The sequence below is a fragment of the Coregonus clupeaformis genome, chromosome 23 (assembly GCF_020615455.1).
Source record: "Coregonus clupeaformis isolate EN_2021a chromosome 23, ASM2061545v1, whole genome shotgun sequence".
In the NCBI taxonomy this organism is placed as follows: Eukaryota; Metazoa; Chordata; class Actinopteri; order Salmoniformes; family Salmonidae; genus Coregonus; species Coregonus clupeaformis.
In genome coordinates, this window is record NC_059214.1 from 29,328,150 (window position 1) to 29,345,158 (window position 17,009).

The 17,009-nt window shown below is 43.1% G+C and overlaps 1 protein-coding gene across 1 annotated transcript in view; it reads right to left on the minus strand.

Moving 5' to 3' along the window:
• LOC121537059 (potassium voltage-gated channel subfamily H member 3) overlaps nucleotides 1–17,009 on the minus strand; it is a 204,615-nt gene that overhangs the window by 17,932 nt on the left and 169,674 nt on the right. Inside the window, exons 9-10 of the mRNA XM_045206626.1 lie at nucleotides 9,659–9,858; nucleotides 5,833–6,082 (exon numbers count right to left, since the gene is read on the minus strand). Of these exons, the coding sequence (XP_045062561.1) occupies nucleotides 5,833–6,082; nucleotides 9,659–9,858 (450 nt within the window). The remainder of the gene's footprint in view (nucleotides 1–5,832; nucleotides 6,083–9,658; nucleotides 9,859–17,009) is intronic.

Sequence of the window (17,009 nt, forward strand, 5' to 3'; positions counted from 1 at the left end):
CAAATGGGAAAATAAATAAACATAAATATGGGTTGTATTTACAATGGTGTTTGTTCTTCACTGGTTGCCCTTTTCTTGTGGCAACAGGTCACAAATCTTGCAGCTGTGATGGCACACTGTGGTTTTTCACCCAGTAGATAAGGGAGTTTATCAAAATTGTGTTTGTTTTCAAATTCTTTGTGGATCGCTGTAATCTGAGGGAAATATGTGTCTCTAATATGGTCATACATTTGGCAGGAGGTTAGGAAGTGCAGCTCAGTTTCCACCTCATTTTGTGGGCAGTGTGCACATAGCCTGTCTTCTCTTGAGAGCCAGGTCTGCCTACGGCGGCCTTTCTCAATAGCAAGGCTATGCTCAATGAGTCTGTACATAGTGAAAGCTTTCCTTAAGTTTGGGTCAGTCACAGTGGTCAGGTATTCTGCCACTGTGTACTCTCTGTTTAGGGCCAAATAGCATTCTAGTTTGCTCTGTTTTTTTGTTTGTTCTTTCCAATGTGTCAAGTAATTCTCTTTTGTTTTCTCATGATTTGGTTGGGTCTAATTGTGTTGTTGTTGTTGTTGTTGTCCTGGGGCTGTGTGGGGTCTGTTTGTGTTTGTGAAACAGAGCCCCAGGACAAGCTTACTAGGGGACTCTTCACCAAGTTCATCTCTCTGTAGGTGATGGCTTTGTTATGGAAGGTTTGGGAATCGCTTCCTTTTAAGTGGTTATAGAATTTAACGGCTCTTTTCTGGATTTTGATAATTAGCGGGTATTGGCCTAATTCTGCTCATGCATTATTTGGTGTTTTACGTTGTACACAGAGGATGTTTTTGCAGAATTCTGCATGCAGAGTCTCAATTTGGTGTTTGTCCCATTTTGTGAATTCTTGGTTGGTGAGCGGACCCCAGACCTCAGAACCATAAAGGGCAATAGGTTCTATAACTGATTCAAGTATTTTTTGCCAGATCCTAATTGGTATGTCAAATTTTATGTTCCTTTTGATGGCATAGAAGGCCCTTCTTGCCTTGTCTCTCAGATTGTTCACAGCTTTGTGGAAGTTACCTGTGGCGCTGATGTTTAGGCCGAGGTATGTATAGTTTTTTGTGTGCTCTAGGGCAACGGTGTCTAGATGGAATTTGTATTTGTGGTCCTGGCAACTGGACCCTTTTTGGAACACCATTATTTTTGTCTTACTGAGATTTACTGTCAGGGCCCAGGTCTGACAGAATCTGTGCAGAAGATCTAAGTGCTGCTGTAGGCCCTCCTTGGTTGGTGACAGAAGCACCAGATCATCAGCAAACAGAAGACATTTGACTTCAGATTCTAGTAGGGTGAGGCCGGGTGCTGCAGACTGTTCTAGTGCCCTCGCCAATTCATTGATATATATGTTGAAGAGGGTGGGGCTTAAACTGCATCCCTGTCTCACCCCACGGCCCTGTGGAAAGAAATGTGTGTGTTTTTTGCCAATTTTAACCGCACACTTGTTGTTTGTGTACATGGATTTTATAATATCGTATGTTTTTCCCCCAACCCCACTTTCCATCAATTTGTATAGCAGACCCTCATGCCAAATTGAGTCAAAAGCTTTTTTGAAATCTACAAAGCATGAGAAGACTTTGCCTTTGTTTTGTTTTGTTTGTTTGTCAATTAGGGTGTACAGGGTGAATACGTGGTCTGTTGTACGGTAATTTGGTAAAAAGCCAATTTGACATTTGCTCAGTACTTTGTTTTCACTGAGGAAATGAACTAGTCTGCTGTTAATGATAATGCAGAGGATTTCCCCAAGGTTGCTGTTGACGCATATCCCATGGTAGTTATTGTGGTCAAATTTGTCTCCACTTTTGTGGATTGGGGTGATCAGTCCTTGGTTCCAAATATTGGGGAAGATGCCAGAGCTAAGGATGATGTTAAAGAGTTTAAGTATAGCTAATTGAAATTTGTGGTCTGTATATTTTATCATTTCATTGAGGATACCATCAACACCACATTACTTTTTGGGTTGGAGGGTTTGTATTTTGTCCTGTAGTTCATTCAATGTAATTGGAGAATCCAGTGGGTTCTGGTAGTCTTTAATAGTTGATTCTAAGATTTGCATTTGATCATGTATATTTTTTTGCTGTTTGTTCTCTGTTATAGGGCCAAAAAGATTGGAGAAGTGGTTTACCCATACATCTCCGTTTTGGATAGATAGCTCTTCGTGTTGTTGTTTGTTTAGTGTTTTCCAATTTTCCCAGAAGTGGTTAGAGTCTATGGATTCTTCAATTACATTGAGCTGATTTCTGACATGCTGTTCCTTCTTTTTCCGTAGTGTATTTCTGTATTGTTTTAGTGATTCACCATAGTGAAGGCGTAGGCTCAGGTTTTCTGGGTCTCTATGTTTTTGGTTGGATAGGTTTCTCAATTTCTTTCTTAGGTTTTTGCATTCTTCATCAAACCATTTATCACTGTTATTACTTTTCTTTGGTTTTCTGTTAGAGATTTTTAGATTTGATAGGGAAGCTGAGAGGTCAAATATACTGTTTAGGTTTTCTACTGCCAAGTTTACACCTTCACTATTACAGTGGAACGTTTTGTCCAGGAAGTTGTCTAGAATGGATTGAATTTGTTGTTTCCTAATTGTTTTTTGGTAGGTTTCAACACTACTTTCCTTCCATCTATAGCATTTCTTAATATTATTCAGTTTCTTTGGCTTTGATGCCTCATGATTGAGTATTGCTCTGTTCAAGTAGACTGTGATTTTGCTGTGGTCTGATAGGGGTGTCAGTAGGCTGACTGTGAACGCTCTAAAAGACTCTGGGTTGAGGTCAGTGATAAAGTAGTCTACAGTACTACTGCCAAGAGATGAGCTATAGGTGTACCTACCATAGGAGTCCCCTCGAAGCCTACCATTGACTATGTACATACCCAGTGTGCGACAGAGCTGCAATAGTCATGACCCGTTTTTGTTGGTTATGTTGTCGTAGTTGTGCCTAGGGGGGCATATGGGGGAGGGAATGCTGTCACCTCCAGGTAGGTGTTTGTCCCCCTGTGTGCTGAGGGTGTCAGGTTCTTGTCCAGTTCTGGCATTTAGGTCGCCACAGACTAGTACATGTCCCTGGGTCTGGAAATGATTGATTGCTCTCTCTCTCTCTCTCTCTCTCTCTCTCTCTCTCTCTTTTCTCCGTCTCTGCTTCTCTCTCGTTCTGTCTCTGTCTCCCTCCCTCTCTCTCCCCCTCTTTCTCTCTGTCTATCTCTCTCTCCATCTCTCTCTCTCCCCCCTTCTCTTATTTCCTCTGGATTCACATACCTTATTAAAGTTATATTCGATGTGCCTCAAGTAAATATACAGTAGTAATCATAAAACCCTTGTCAACATAAATTGCTTCTTAAGCATTTCACTATAGCCCCTGCTGCAGGACTAACCATTCCAGACACGAAGACTCACACGTCATTAGACACAGTAGCTGCTCGCTTAGGGTTAAGGTTAAGGGTTAGGATTAGGGGTTAGGGTTAAGATTAGGGGTTAAGGGTTAAGGGTTAGGATTAGGGGTTAGGGAAAATATAATTTAGAATCTCGTCCCCACAAAGATAGTAAAACAATGAGCTAGGTCTCCTCCCAGTCTCCAGGTCAGTCTGATTGAACGTCAGCTCTCTGCGAAATTTACTTGACTGTGGCTAGTCTACTGAGAAAGGATCCTTTGTCAGTTTGTCACACACTCAACTCTGTGTGTCTGTGTGGGTGTGTGTGTTCGTGCATGTGTGTATGCGTGTGGTAGGAGGTACTTGAAAGTTAATTTGTTGTTTCATTACATGGCCTTGAATTATTTTTCCAACAGACAATAATTCATAATTCTGATCATAGTTACCCTAATCAAATTCAACATTTCAATATGTCATTGCAATAATACTAATAGGCCTCTTCTTCAACACAAGTCATAACCTGCAACAAGAATCACAGTCTCACGTCATTTCTTGACGTCCTTGGACAAACATCTATTTTTGCCTAGTAAACTGACTTCATTTCCTGACGTCCTGTATTTAGGCTAACAGCTCCCGCATGAGTTCCAGACAATGTAGGCAAACAGAAACAACTCTATAGTGCTTGAGGCGTCACTACAGACCCGGGTTCGATCCCGGGCTGTGTCGCAGCCGGCCGCGACCGGGAGACCCATGAGGCGGTGCACAATTGGCCCAGCGTCGTCCGGGTTACAGGAGGGTTTGGCGCTCTAGCGACTCCTTGTGGCGGGCTGGGCGCATGCACGCTGACTTCGGTCGCCAGTTGTATGGTGTTTCCTCCGACACATTGGTGCAGCTGGCTTCCGGGATAAGCGAGCAGTGTGTCAAGAAGCAGTGTGGCTTGGCAGGGTCGTTTTTTCAGAAGACGCATGGCTATTGACCTTCGCCATACGGGAATTGCAGCGATGGGACAAGACTGTAACTACCAATTGGATATCACGAAAAAGGGGTACAAAAATTAGCGCATTAATTCCTACTGGGTTAAGTTAAGGGTTTGGGATAGGGTTAAAATAGGAACAACTCTAGGGTTAAGATCAGGCATTAATTCCGATTGGTTAACAGTTCAGGCACTAATTCTGATTGGTTAAATTAAGGGTTTGGGATAGAGTTAAAACAGAAAAACACAGCCAGGTTAAGTTTAGCCATTAATTAAGACTGGCCTTGCTAATTCATTGTGGATGTATGGCACAGTGGTCTAAGCAGTGAGCTCCTTCTCCATAGATTGCTGGTTCAATTCCAGCTCCTGACACTTGTTTTGAGTTGGGTTTTTTTTGCCTCTAGTGGACGGTTTTGACAGCTTCTCCTGATGTCCTGGGGACCTGCAAAAACTCCAAATTTCTACTTGAATCTGGAGTGATCTCGCTGGTCATAATATAGCCTAGTTCCCATCAATACAGATTAGCCTGTCAATATAAGATGCATCAGCTGCTTGGTGCTGTAAAGGTTAACTCGATTTAAGCTGGTAGTGATTGGGGTTAGGGGGTTTCCAATCTGGTGCTTCCCTGTAATTCAACCTGGACTCAGGGGCACACGTAACATAGTAAATGTAAACCCGGGACACTCCAATTATGATATGTTATGCATTAATTTGTGGATGTCCATCATCCATTTCGTTTGATATGTTACCAATTCCAATTCGTATGATATGTTACAAATTGCAATTCGTACAATATGTTACTAATTTGAAAACATATGACATGTTACAAATTCCAATTTGTTGTGACTAACATTTGCTAGGTGGTTAACACTAATGTTAGCTATGTGGCTAACGTTAGCTAGGCTACAGGTTAGGGTTAAGGGTTAAGGGTTAAGGTTTGGGTTAGGGGAAGGGTTAGCTAACATGCTAAGTAGTTGCAAAGTAGCTAAACAGTAGTGAGTAGTTGCAAAGTTTCAAATGAGCTAAAACGCTAAAGTTGTCCGTGATGAGAGTCAAACACGGAACCTTTGGGTTGCTAGACATTTGTGTTTTACGTCTACCCATCCAACACGACCAACCACCCTACTTTAGTCTAATGTAGCCATACCAAACGTAATATATCATACTAATCTGGGTGTCCCGGATTTATGTTTACTATGCTACGTCTAGTCTATGTCTATGAGACCAGGTTGTGTAATTCACTGCAAATGCATGTGTATTGAGTGATAGTTTAGAAAACAAAAGCAGGTCTGCTAGAATGTGGATGTCATCAGGTATATGCACTTATGTGTGTGTGTGTGTGTGTGTGTGTGTATGCATATGCATATGTGTGTGTGTCTGTGTGACTGTGTGTGTGTGTGTGTGTGTGGTGTACACATGTGTATGTGCGTGTGTACATGTGTGCCTGCGTGCGTGCGTCTGTGTGCCCTATGTGTCCTTACCTAGTATAGCCAGCACAGTGTTGTCCTTCAGCACCTCCATGGACCCGGAACAGACAAAGTAGATGGCCTGCAGGGCGTCTCCCTGGCGGATGAGGAACTCTCCTGGGGCGCAGAACGATGTCTTGATGATGAGGGACAGGGAGCGCAGACAACCCCTACTGGCCGACTCAAACAGCGGCAGCTGCAGCAGCTCCTTATTCAGGTGCATGGCGATGTCCGCCCTCAACTCGTCTGGGAAGTCCTTCAACAACTAGAGAGAGAGGGGGGTGAGAGGGGGATGAGAGGGGATGAGAAAGGGGAGTGAGACAAAGAGAATAAAATATGAGAGATTGAGTTTGGACAGAGGGGATCGACAGATGAGAGGGAAAGTTGAAGAGGTAGAACGGGGGAAGAGAGAGAGGCAAAACAAGTGATATGAATTGAGAGAATAACTGAGAGAAGAATCAATACAGGAGGCATTTAATTTTTTACCAACAGGAGCATTGGGAACACGAAAAGAAAACAAGATTGAGAGAGACACCCCTATCAGACCAAAGCAAAATCACAGTCTCCTTGAACAGAGCAATACTCAATCATAAGGCATCAAAGCCAAAGGAACTGAATAATATTAAGAAATGCTATAGATGGAAGGAAAGTAGTGTAGAAACCTACCAAAAAACTATTAGGCAACAACAAATTAAATCCCTTTTAGACAACTTCCTGGACAAAACGTTCCACTGTAATAGTGAAGGTGTAAATTTGGCAGTAGAAAACCTAAACAGTATATTTCACCTTTCAGCTTCCCTATCAAATCTAAAAATCTCTAACAGAAAACCGAAGAAAAGTAACAACAATGACAAATGGTTTCATGAAGAATGCAAAAACCTAAGAAATGAATTGAGAAACCAATCCAACCAAAAACATAGAGACCCAGAAAACCTGAGCCTACGCCTTCACTATGGTGAATCACTAAAACAATACAGAAATACACTACGGAAAAAGAAGGAACAGCATGTCAGAACTCAGCTCAATGTAATTGAAGAATCCATAGATTCTAACCACTTCTGGGAAAATTGGAAAATACTAAACAAACAACAACACGAAGAGCTATCTATCCAAAACGGAGATGTATGGCCCTATAACAAAGAACAAATAGCAAAAAAAATTTACATGATCAAATGCAAATCTTAGAATCAACTATTAAAGACACACTGGATTCTCCAATTACATTGAATGAACTACAGGACAAAATACAAACACACCCAAGGCCTGTGGTGTTGATGGTATCCTCAATGAAATGATAAAATATACAGACCACAAATTCCAATTGGCTATACTTAAACTCTTTAACATCATCCTTAGCTCTGGCATCTTCCCCAATATTTGGAACCAAGGACTGATCACCCCAATCCACAAAAGTGGAGACAAATTTGACCCCAATAACTACCGTGGGATATGTGTCAACAGAAACCTTGGGGAAATCCTCTGCATTATCATTAACAGCAGACTAGTGTCGTGTATGAAGATTATGACTATTCTAGAGGAACAAAGCGTGGATGTTTATCTTAGTTCAAAAGTAGCCAGTTGTAGGGTGACGCCGCAGGGGAGACAGGTGATTGGACAGCAGAGGGAGCAACCCATATTTTGCCATTGTTTATAAGTATGGGCTAGACAAAAAGGGGGTCAGAAACAGACAGATTATCTTTGGGACGCTGTTTCTCCAGACACTGCGGGTCTGTAAACTTATGCTGACATCTTGTGATATGAATAAAACTTCTAATCAAAGTGCAGCCTAAGCGGACTCTTTGTTTGACAGCAATAACCACCAGCACACGACGCGACACGACACTAGTTCATTTCCTCAGTGAAAACAATGTACTGAGCAAATGCCAAATTGGCTCTTTATCAAATTACCGTACGACACACCACGTATTCACCCTGCACACCCTAATTGACAAACAAACAAAACAAAACAAAGGCAAAGTCTTCTCATGCTTTGTTGGTTTCAAAAAAGCTTTTGACTCAATTTGGCATGAGGGTCTGCTATACAAATTGATGGAAAGTGGTGTTGGGGGAAAAACATACAACATTATAAAATCCATGTACACAAACAACAAGTGTGCTGTTAAAATTGGCAAAAAACACACACATTTCTTTTCACAGGGCCATGGGGTGAGACAGGGATGCAGTTTAAGCCACACCCTCTTCAACATATATATCAATGAATTGGCGAGGGCACTAGAACAGTCTGAAGCACCCGGGCCTCACCCTACTAGAATCTGAAGTCAAATGTCTACTGTTTGCTGATGATCTGGTGCTTCTGTCACCAACCAAAGAGGGCCTACAGCAGCACCTAGATCTTCTGCACAGATTCTGTCAGACCTGGGCCCTGACAGTAAATCTCAGTAAGAAAAAAATAATGGTGTTCCAAAAAAGGTCCAGTTGCCAGGACCACAAATACAAATTCCATCTAGACACCGTTGCCCTAGAGCACACAAAAAACTATACATACCTCGGCCTAAACATCAGCGCCACAGGTAACTTCCATAAAGCTGTGAACGATCTGAGAGACAAGGCAAGAAAGGCCTTCTATGCCATCAAAAGGAACATCAAATTCGACATACCAATTAGGATCTGGCTAAAAATACTTGAATCAGTTATAGAACCCATTGTCCTTTATGGTTGTGAGGTCTGGGGTCCGCTCACCAACCAAGAATTCACAAAATGGGACAAACACCAAATTGAGACTCTGCATGCAGATTTCTGCAAAAAAAATCATGCAGAGCAGAATTAGGCCGATACCAGCTAATTATCAAAATCCAGAAAAGAGCCGTTAAATTCTATAACCACTTAAAAGGAAGCGATTCCCAAACCTTCCATAACAAAGCCATCACCTACAGAGAGATGAACTTGGAGTCCCCTAAGTAAGCTGGTCCTGGGGCTCTGTTCACAAACACAAACAGACCCCACAGAGCCCCAGAACAACAACAACAACACAATTAGACCCAACCAAATCATGAGAAAACAAAAAGAGAATTACTTGACACATTGGAAAGAATTAACAAAAAAACAGAGCAAACTAGAATGCTATTTGGCCCTAAACAGAGAGTACACCGTGGCAAAATACCTGACCACTGTGACTGACCCCAACTTAAGGAAAGCTTTGACTATGTACAGATTCAGTGAGCATAGCCTTGCTATTGAGAAAGGCCGCCGTAGGCAGACCTGGCTCTCAAGAGAAGACAGGCTATGTGCACACTGCCCACAAAATGAGGTGGAAACTGAGCTGCATCTCCTAACCTCCTGCCAAATGTATGACCATATTAGAGACACATATTTCCCTCAGATTACAGAGATCCACAAAGAATTCGAAAACAAACCAAATTTTGATAAACTCCCATATCTACTGGGTGAAATACCACAGTGTGCCATCACAGCAGGAAGATTTGTGACCTGTTGCCACAAGAAAAGGGCAAACAGTGAAGAACAAACCCCATTGTAAATACAACCCATATTTTTGTTTATTTATTTTCCCATTTGTACATTGTTACAACACTGTATATAGACATAATATGACATTTGAAATGTCTTTATTCTTTTGGAACTTCTGAGTGTAATGTTTACTGTTAATATTTATTGTTTATTTCACATTTGTTTACTATCTACTTCACTTGCTTTGGCAATGTTAACATATGTTTCCCATGCCAATAAAGCCCTTAAATTGAATTGAATTGAATTGAAATTGAATTGAGAGAGAGAGAGAGAAAGGGAAAGAGCAAGAATGAGGCATGAGAGAGAGTGACAGCATAGTCGTCAGACTGCTTAGTCCTCTTTTGTTACAACCCACCTCGCTGACGTCGATGCCGTTGTTAACAGACCAGGTGGTCTGGAAGCACTCCAGCATGCGTTGCTCTAGGGCCTTGGGCAGACGGTGGACCCTGATGAAGTCCTTCAGGTCCTTGGTACGGGTGTGGTAGAGGGAGCGCCGAGAGTACATCCTCTGAATAATGGCCGTCACGTTACCAAACACCACCGCATGCATCAGGGCTGGGGGCAAAGGGACAGGGAGGGGTTAGTGTGTGTGTGTGTGTGTGTGTGTGTGGAGGGGGGAAGTGGGGAAGTGGGGGTGGGGGGAGTGTATGTGTGTGTGTGTGTGTGTGTTCAATGTAAGAATCAGTAATAGATAATACTTAATGATACAAACAGAAAATAGTTTAACATACAAGATACAGATACCAGATGCACAACAATCATCTGCACCAAACCCAGAGAGATCAGGCAGTAATCTGTTACAGTCATACAGTATCTACAGAGGGTACACTGCTCATCCCTCTCCTCGCCCCAACCTCGGCTTGAACCAGGGACCATCTGAACACATCAACAACTGCCTCCCACCAAGCAACGTTACCTATCTCTCCACAAAAGCCACGGCCCTTGCAGTGCAAGGGGAAACAACTACTTCAAGGTCTCAGAGCAAGTGACGTCAAGGATCAAAATGCCACTAGCGTGCACCGCTAACTAGCTAGCCACACCGGTTACACTCACAGCGTATCAATAGCATACCCTTGCCAAAATAGAGGTCTAATCTCACTGCCTCTCTCTCTCCCTCTGATTTCCTTTCATATCTCTTTCTTTCCTGCTTCTCCTTCTCTCTGTGTGTCTGATTACGACTCCCCTCTTTCTAGCACCCCCTCTCCCACCTTCCATATCTCTCTCTCTCCCTTTCTACTCCCCCTCTCTCTCTCTCCATCCTGTTCATTGACGGCAAATTATTGTTGAAATTCTTATACAGGGACCCTCGAAGTCAATCTTAAATGAATAATTGTTTATTGTAAGCGCGCTGGAGAGGTTCCAACAAACTTGATGCACCAGTGAATGTCTGTCAGGAGCTCTAACGGGGCAGTTCCGTTAGTTCTCTTATATTTAACATTTAACATTTAACATTTAAGTAATTTAGCAGACGCTCTTATCCAGAGCGACTTACAAATTGGTGCATTCAATTTAGGATTGCCAGTGGGACAACCACTCCCTTTTTCTATTTTCTTTATGGGGGGTAGAAGGATTACTGTTATACTATTCCAGGTATTCCTTAAAGAGGTAGGGTTTCAAGTGTCTCCGGAAGGTGGTCAGGCGTCCTGGCATCGTGAGGGAGCTTGTTCCACCATTGGGGTGCCAGAGCAGCGAATAGCTTTGACTGGGCTGAGCGGGTACTGTGCTTCCGTAGAGGTAGGGGGGCTAGCAGGCCAGAGGTGGATGAACGAAGTGCCCTCGTTTTGTAGTAGATGCGAGCTTCAACTGGAAGCCAGTGGAGTGTGCGGAGGAGCGGGGTGACATGAGAGAACTTGGGATGGTTGAACACCAGACGGGCTGCAGTGTTCTGGATAAGTTGTAGGGGTTTAATGGCACAGGCAGGGAGCCCAGCCAACAGCGAGTTGCAGTAATCCAGATGGGAGATGACAAATGCCTGGATTATATACTGCAGACAAGTCATATTTGCATGATTTAGCTTATTCATAATTAATTCATCATTAACATCTGCTTCATTCATGTGACCGACCAATACTGGGCATGCATGTGATAGACCAATACCTCACAAGGCTTCTTCTCTCTAAGCTGAGACCTTGAAACTGAGATACCTTTCTTTCTCAAAACAAGGGTCTGGGCGTACTGCCAAATTGCAGATACTGATAGTGAGGGTTCGTTCAATCAGTCACTTGCATGAACACAGAAAACGGTTATTAGAAAACACAGAAATGTATAAAATAGAAAAGCACCAACATAAGATTTTCCATCACACTCCCCTCCCCTCTCTCCATGCTGACAGCTCCTGTGGAGAGGAGAGGAGGCTCCAGTCTGACAGTGATCTGATCTGCACAGTTGCAGCAGGCTCTGCAGAGGAATGGACCCACCGCTGCACGCACGCACACACACACACACGTTTGTTTTACTATCCTTGTGGGGACCAAAACGTTTATTCCCATTCAAAATCCTATTTTCCCTAACCCTTAACTCTAATCCTTAACCTAACCCTAACCCTAAGCTTAACCCCAAACCTCTAACCCTAAAACTAAACTGAACCCTAACTCCTAACGCTAAACCTAACCCCTAACCTTAATTCTAACCCTAACCCTAATTGTAACCCTAACCCTTAGCCTAACATAGCCTTTTTACTTTACCTATTTTCCTTGTTTTACTATCCTTGTGAGGACTTCTGGTCCCAATAAGGATAGTAAAACCAAACACACACACACACACACACTACACTGATGGCACAGAACACTTTGACTCTGTGTGATTGTGTGGGTTGTTGCTTTTGGAGGTTTGCAAGGATGGGTGTGTGTGTATCCACAACAGTGATTGAGGTTGAGTGTATGTGTAAGTCTGAGAGAGTTGGCCACTAACAAGGGTGTTGTGACTGTGTGTACATGGATCGTTAAATATCAGAGCCAATTGAAGCAGACACATAGAAGGGGCCCATTCTAAGAACTCTCTCCTGACCGATTTGACAGTCAGTGAGTACCTCAGTCCAATGATCCTGGATGGTCTTATCATTCTTATTGTGTAACAGTCTGGTTCTGGGGAGACAGGTTGTTATTTCTCCCTGTGAGGATGAAGCTCTCTAATGTTCTCCGTCTGTCTGGCACATCGCCACGGTTACGTGTAGGACTGTAGCCAGTTTAGCTGTATTTAAACCGTGTTTAAACTTCAACTCTCCAGGCAAGGAAGGTTAAATGTCCCTATTTTGACATATTCTAATGAGACAATTTTGGGCAGGATGTATGAGTGTTTTGTGTTGTGATTGTGTGTGCACACATTAAATGTGTATGGATGTGTTACTTTCAGTGTTGCGCAGTGTCTTTTTTAAGAGTATGAATCTGTGTCTGTGTGTCGACACTAGAGAGAGTGTTAATGTGTAGATGGCATTCCAGCTGTCAGTTGGCTGGGACAGTAAAGGCACAGTGCTATGCTCTGGTGACAAGCCTGTGTGTGTTTGTGTGTGTGTGTGTGTGTGTGTGTGTGTGCGCGCACATGCACATCTGTGTGTGTGCACGCTTCCATGTGTGTGTTTGTGTGTGTGTGTGTGTGTGTAGCCTCCACACTTCATTTCAGCACTTTAATTGCACTGAAGCCTAAGAGATGGTTTGGGATGAGTCGGATGGCAGAGTGAAGGAAAAGCAGCCAATAAGTGCTAAGCATATGTGGGAACTCCTTCAAGACAGTTGGAAACGCATTCCAGGTGAAGCTGGTTGAGAGAATGCCAAGAGTGTGCAAAGCTGTCATCAAGGCAAAGGGTGGCTATTTGAAGAATCTCAAATATAAACTATATTTTGATTTGTTTAACACTTTTTTGGTTCCTACATGATTCCATATATGTTATTTCATAGTTTTTATGTCTTCACCACTATTCTACAATGTAAAAAATAGTAAAAATAAAGAAAAACCCTTGAATGAGTAGGTGTGTCCAAACTTTTGACTGGTAGTGTGTGTATATACATATATGTATATACAGTATCAGTCAAAGTCAAATACTTATTTCCCTCATTAAAATGCAAATCAATTTATTACATTTTTGACATGCGTTCTTCTGGATTTTGTTGTTGTTATTCTGTCTCTCACTGTTCAAATAAACCTACCATTAAAATTATAGATGATCATGTCTTTGTCAGTGGGCAAACGTACAAAATCAGAAGGGGATCAAATACCTTTTTCCCTCACAGTTCGGAAATTATTCAGACCCCTTGACTTTTTCCACATTTTGTTAAGTTACAGCCTTATTCTAAAATGGGTTGAATAAATGTTTTTCCTCATCAATCTACACAAAATAACCCATAATGACAAAGTGAAATAAGGTTTTTAGAAGTTTTTGTAAAAGTAAAAAAAAGCACCTTATTTACATAAGTATTCAGACCCTAAACTATGAGACTCGAAATTGAGCTCAGGTGCATCCTGTTTCCATTAATCATCCTTGAGATGTTTCCACAACTTGGTTGGAGTCCACCTGTGGTAAATTCAATTGATTGGACATGATTTGGAAAGGCATACACCTGTCTATATAGGGTCCCACAGTTGACAGGAATTGTCCGTAGAGCTCAGAGACAGGATTGTGTCGAGGCACAGATCTGAGGAAGGGTACCAAAAAATGTCTGCAGCATTGAAGGTCCCCAAGAACACAGTAGCCTCCATCATTCTTAAAGTTTGGAACCACCAAGACTCTTCCTTGAGCTGGCCGCCCGGCCAAACTGAGCAACCGGGGGAGAAGGGCCTTGGTCAGGGAGGTGACCAAGAACCCGATCACTCTGAGAGAGCTCCAGAGTTCCTCTGTGGAGATGGGAGAACCTTCCAGAAGAACAACCATCTCTGCAGCACTCCACCAATCAGGCCTTTATGGTAGAGAGGCCAGAAGCCACTCCTCAGTAAAAGGCACATGACAGCCCGCTTGGAGTTTGCAAAGGACTCTCAGACCATGAGAAACAAGATTCTCTGGTCTGATGAAACCAATATTTAACTCTTTGGCCTGAATACCAAGCGTCACGTCTGAAGGAAACCTGGCACCATCCCTATGGTGAAGCATGGTGGTGGCAGCATCATGCTGTGGGGATGTCTTTCAGCAGCAGGGACTGGGAGACTAGTCAGGATTGAGGGAAAGATGAACGGAGCAAAGTACAGAGAGATCATTGATGAAAACCTGCTCCAGAGCACTCAGGATCTCAGACTGAGGCGAAGGTTCACCTTCCAAAAGGACAACGACCCTAACCACACAGCCAAGACAATGTAGGAGTGGCTTCGGGATAAGTCTCTGAATGTCCTTGAGTGGCCCAGCCAGAGCCCGGACTTGAACCCGATCTAACATCTCTGGAGAGATCTGAAAATAGCGGTGCAGTGACGCTCCCTATCCAACCTGACAGAGCTTGAGAGGATCTGCAGAGAAGAATGGGAGAAACTCCCCAAATACAGGTGTGCCAAGCTTGTAGCGTCATACCCAAGAAGACTTGAGGCTGTAATCGCTGCCAAAGGTTCTTCAACAAAGTACTGAGTAAAGGGTCTGAATACTTATTTAATGTGATATTTCATTTTTTTATTTTTAATACATTTGCTAAAATTGTTTGTAGATTGATGAGGGAAAAAATCAATTTAATCCATTTTAGAATAAGGTTGTAGCATAACAAAATGTGGAAAAAGTCAAAGGGTCTGAATACTTTCCGAATGCACTGTATAATCTACCTGCAGTGAAGCCACTTAACAATTACATTACATTCAGTTATCTAACCATCTCCCGTCCAGAGCGACCCAAAAGAGCAACCAGGGTCAAGTGCCCCACCCAAGGGCATGTCGATAGATCTCCCACCAAGTCAAAACGGGGACCCGAACCAGCGACCTATCGGCCACCCGCCCAAGCTCCCAACCGCCAGGCCACCAACCACCCAAGATCCCCCCACAGTTCCCCGAGAGCAGCCCCTCAACCATCCGAGACCCCAGGCATTGGATGTAACAGCATTGCCCCTCAGTGTCAATCAAACATATTTATTTTTTAATTGTTTATCTTTGACCGTCATTCTATCCCCTGCCCAGCAACTCCACTCCCACTTGTCTCTAGTTCCACATCCCAACCCTCAGTTTCCCTCAGCCAATCCCACCTATCTCTGCTGGCCACCCTCATCGGATTTCTACGCACCATATATCTTTCAACTATGCTGTGATATTTAACATACAATTTGAATCTATCTAATCTAATAGAATCCACAGATTGCGAGTTGAAGATAAATACTTTTACTAATAGTATGACCAGGTCTCTCCAGATCTCCAAACAATACTATTTCTTGGGTCAATTTTAGATTAATGTTATGCTTTTTCAGCCATTCCTGAACCTGAGACCAGAAACAGTCTACCTGAGGGCAATACCAGGAGAAATTGTCTGTTGATTCTGTATCCTCACAACAAAATCTACAGAGCTGTGATGATTATATGCCCCAAATATATAACATTTTGTTGGTGGCAAGAATTCTGTACAATAATTTTAGCTGAAAGGCACGAAGTCTTGAATGTTTTACATTTTTATTTTATATTTAAAAAAAACTTTTTTAGTAATTTAGCAGAATCTTGTGTCGTTTTATATATCAACTCATACACCCTGTGCCATTGTCACGGACGTTTACGGATGAGACGGACCAAGGCGCAGCGTGATAAGCATACATATTTATTAAAGTACTGAACACGAACAAAACAACAAACAAACGATACGTGAAGTCCAAGGTAGACTAATAACATACCCATACGGAACAAGATCCCACACAGACTGGTGCCAAACGGCTGCCTAAGTACCGGTCAGCTGCTCCACTCCGGAGCCAGAGCAATCCGCTCCACCAGGGTCCGGTCCAACTCCAGTCAGCGGATCCACTCCGGAGCCTCCGGAGCCAATTTTTTTTTATTGGGGTTGCCTCTCGGGTGTCCGTCGTCGGCACGGTTGGCGCCGTTTCTCCTCTCCTGCCTTGGCATTTACCTTCGCCCATGGCCCTTTCCCCGCGAATATCTCCTCCCATGACCACCATTTGCCCACCTGAGACATCGCTATTCTCTCTTCCTGGGCATGCTGCTTGGTCCTCATTTGGTGGGATCTTCTGTCACGATCGTTTACGGATGAGACGGACCAAGGCGCAGCGTGATAAGCGTACATATTTATTAAAGTACTGAACACGAACAAAACAACAAACAAACAATACGTGAAGTCCAAGGTAGACTAATAACATACCCATACGGAACAAGATCCCACACAGACTGGTGCCAAACGGCTGCCTAAGTATGGACCCCAATCAGAGACAACGAGCTACAGCTGCCTCTGATTGGGAACCACCCTGGCCAACATAGATCTAAACGATCTAGAACCTAAACATAGAAAAACTTAACATAGAAATTACTGACCCTGACTCAACATTTAAGAGTCCCCAGAGCCAGGGCGTGACAGCCATGGAATCGGTATATCAAAAATCTCTACCCAGCTATTTTGCAATCTGTATGCAACAGCTGTCAACATCCTGGCCCTGAAATGAAACTGGTATACTTTCCTATTTATGCTATTTTTGTTCCTCCGGCAGTTTGGCAGACAGACCAGTTCCCTACCTCCTTCCGCGGCCACCTGCCTCCTCCATTTTGGGGGTAATGTCGTAATCAATTGGTTGTAATCTTGGATTGAGCAAACCTTC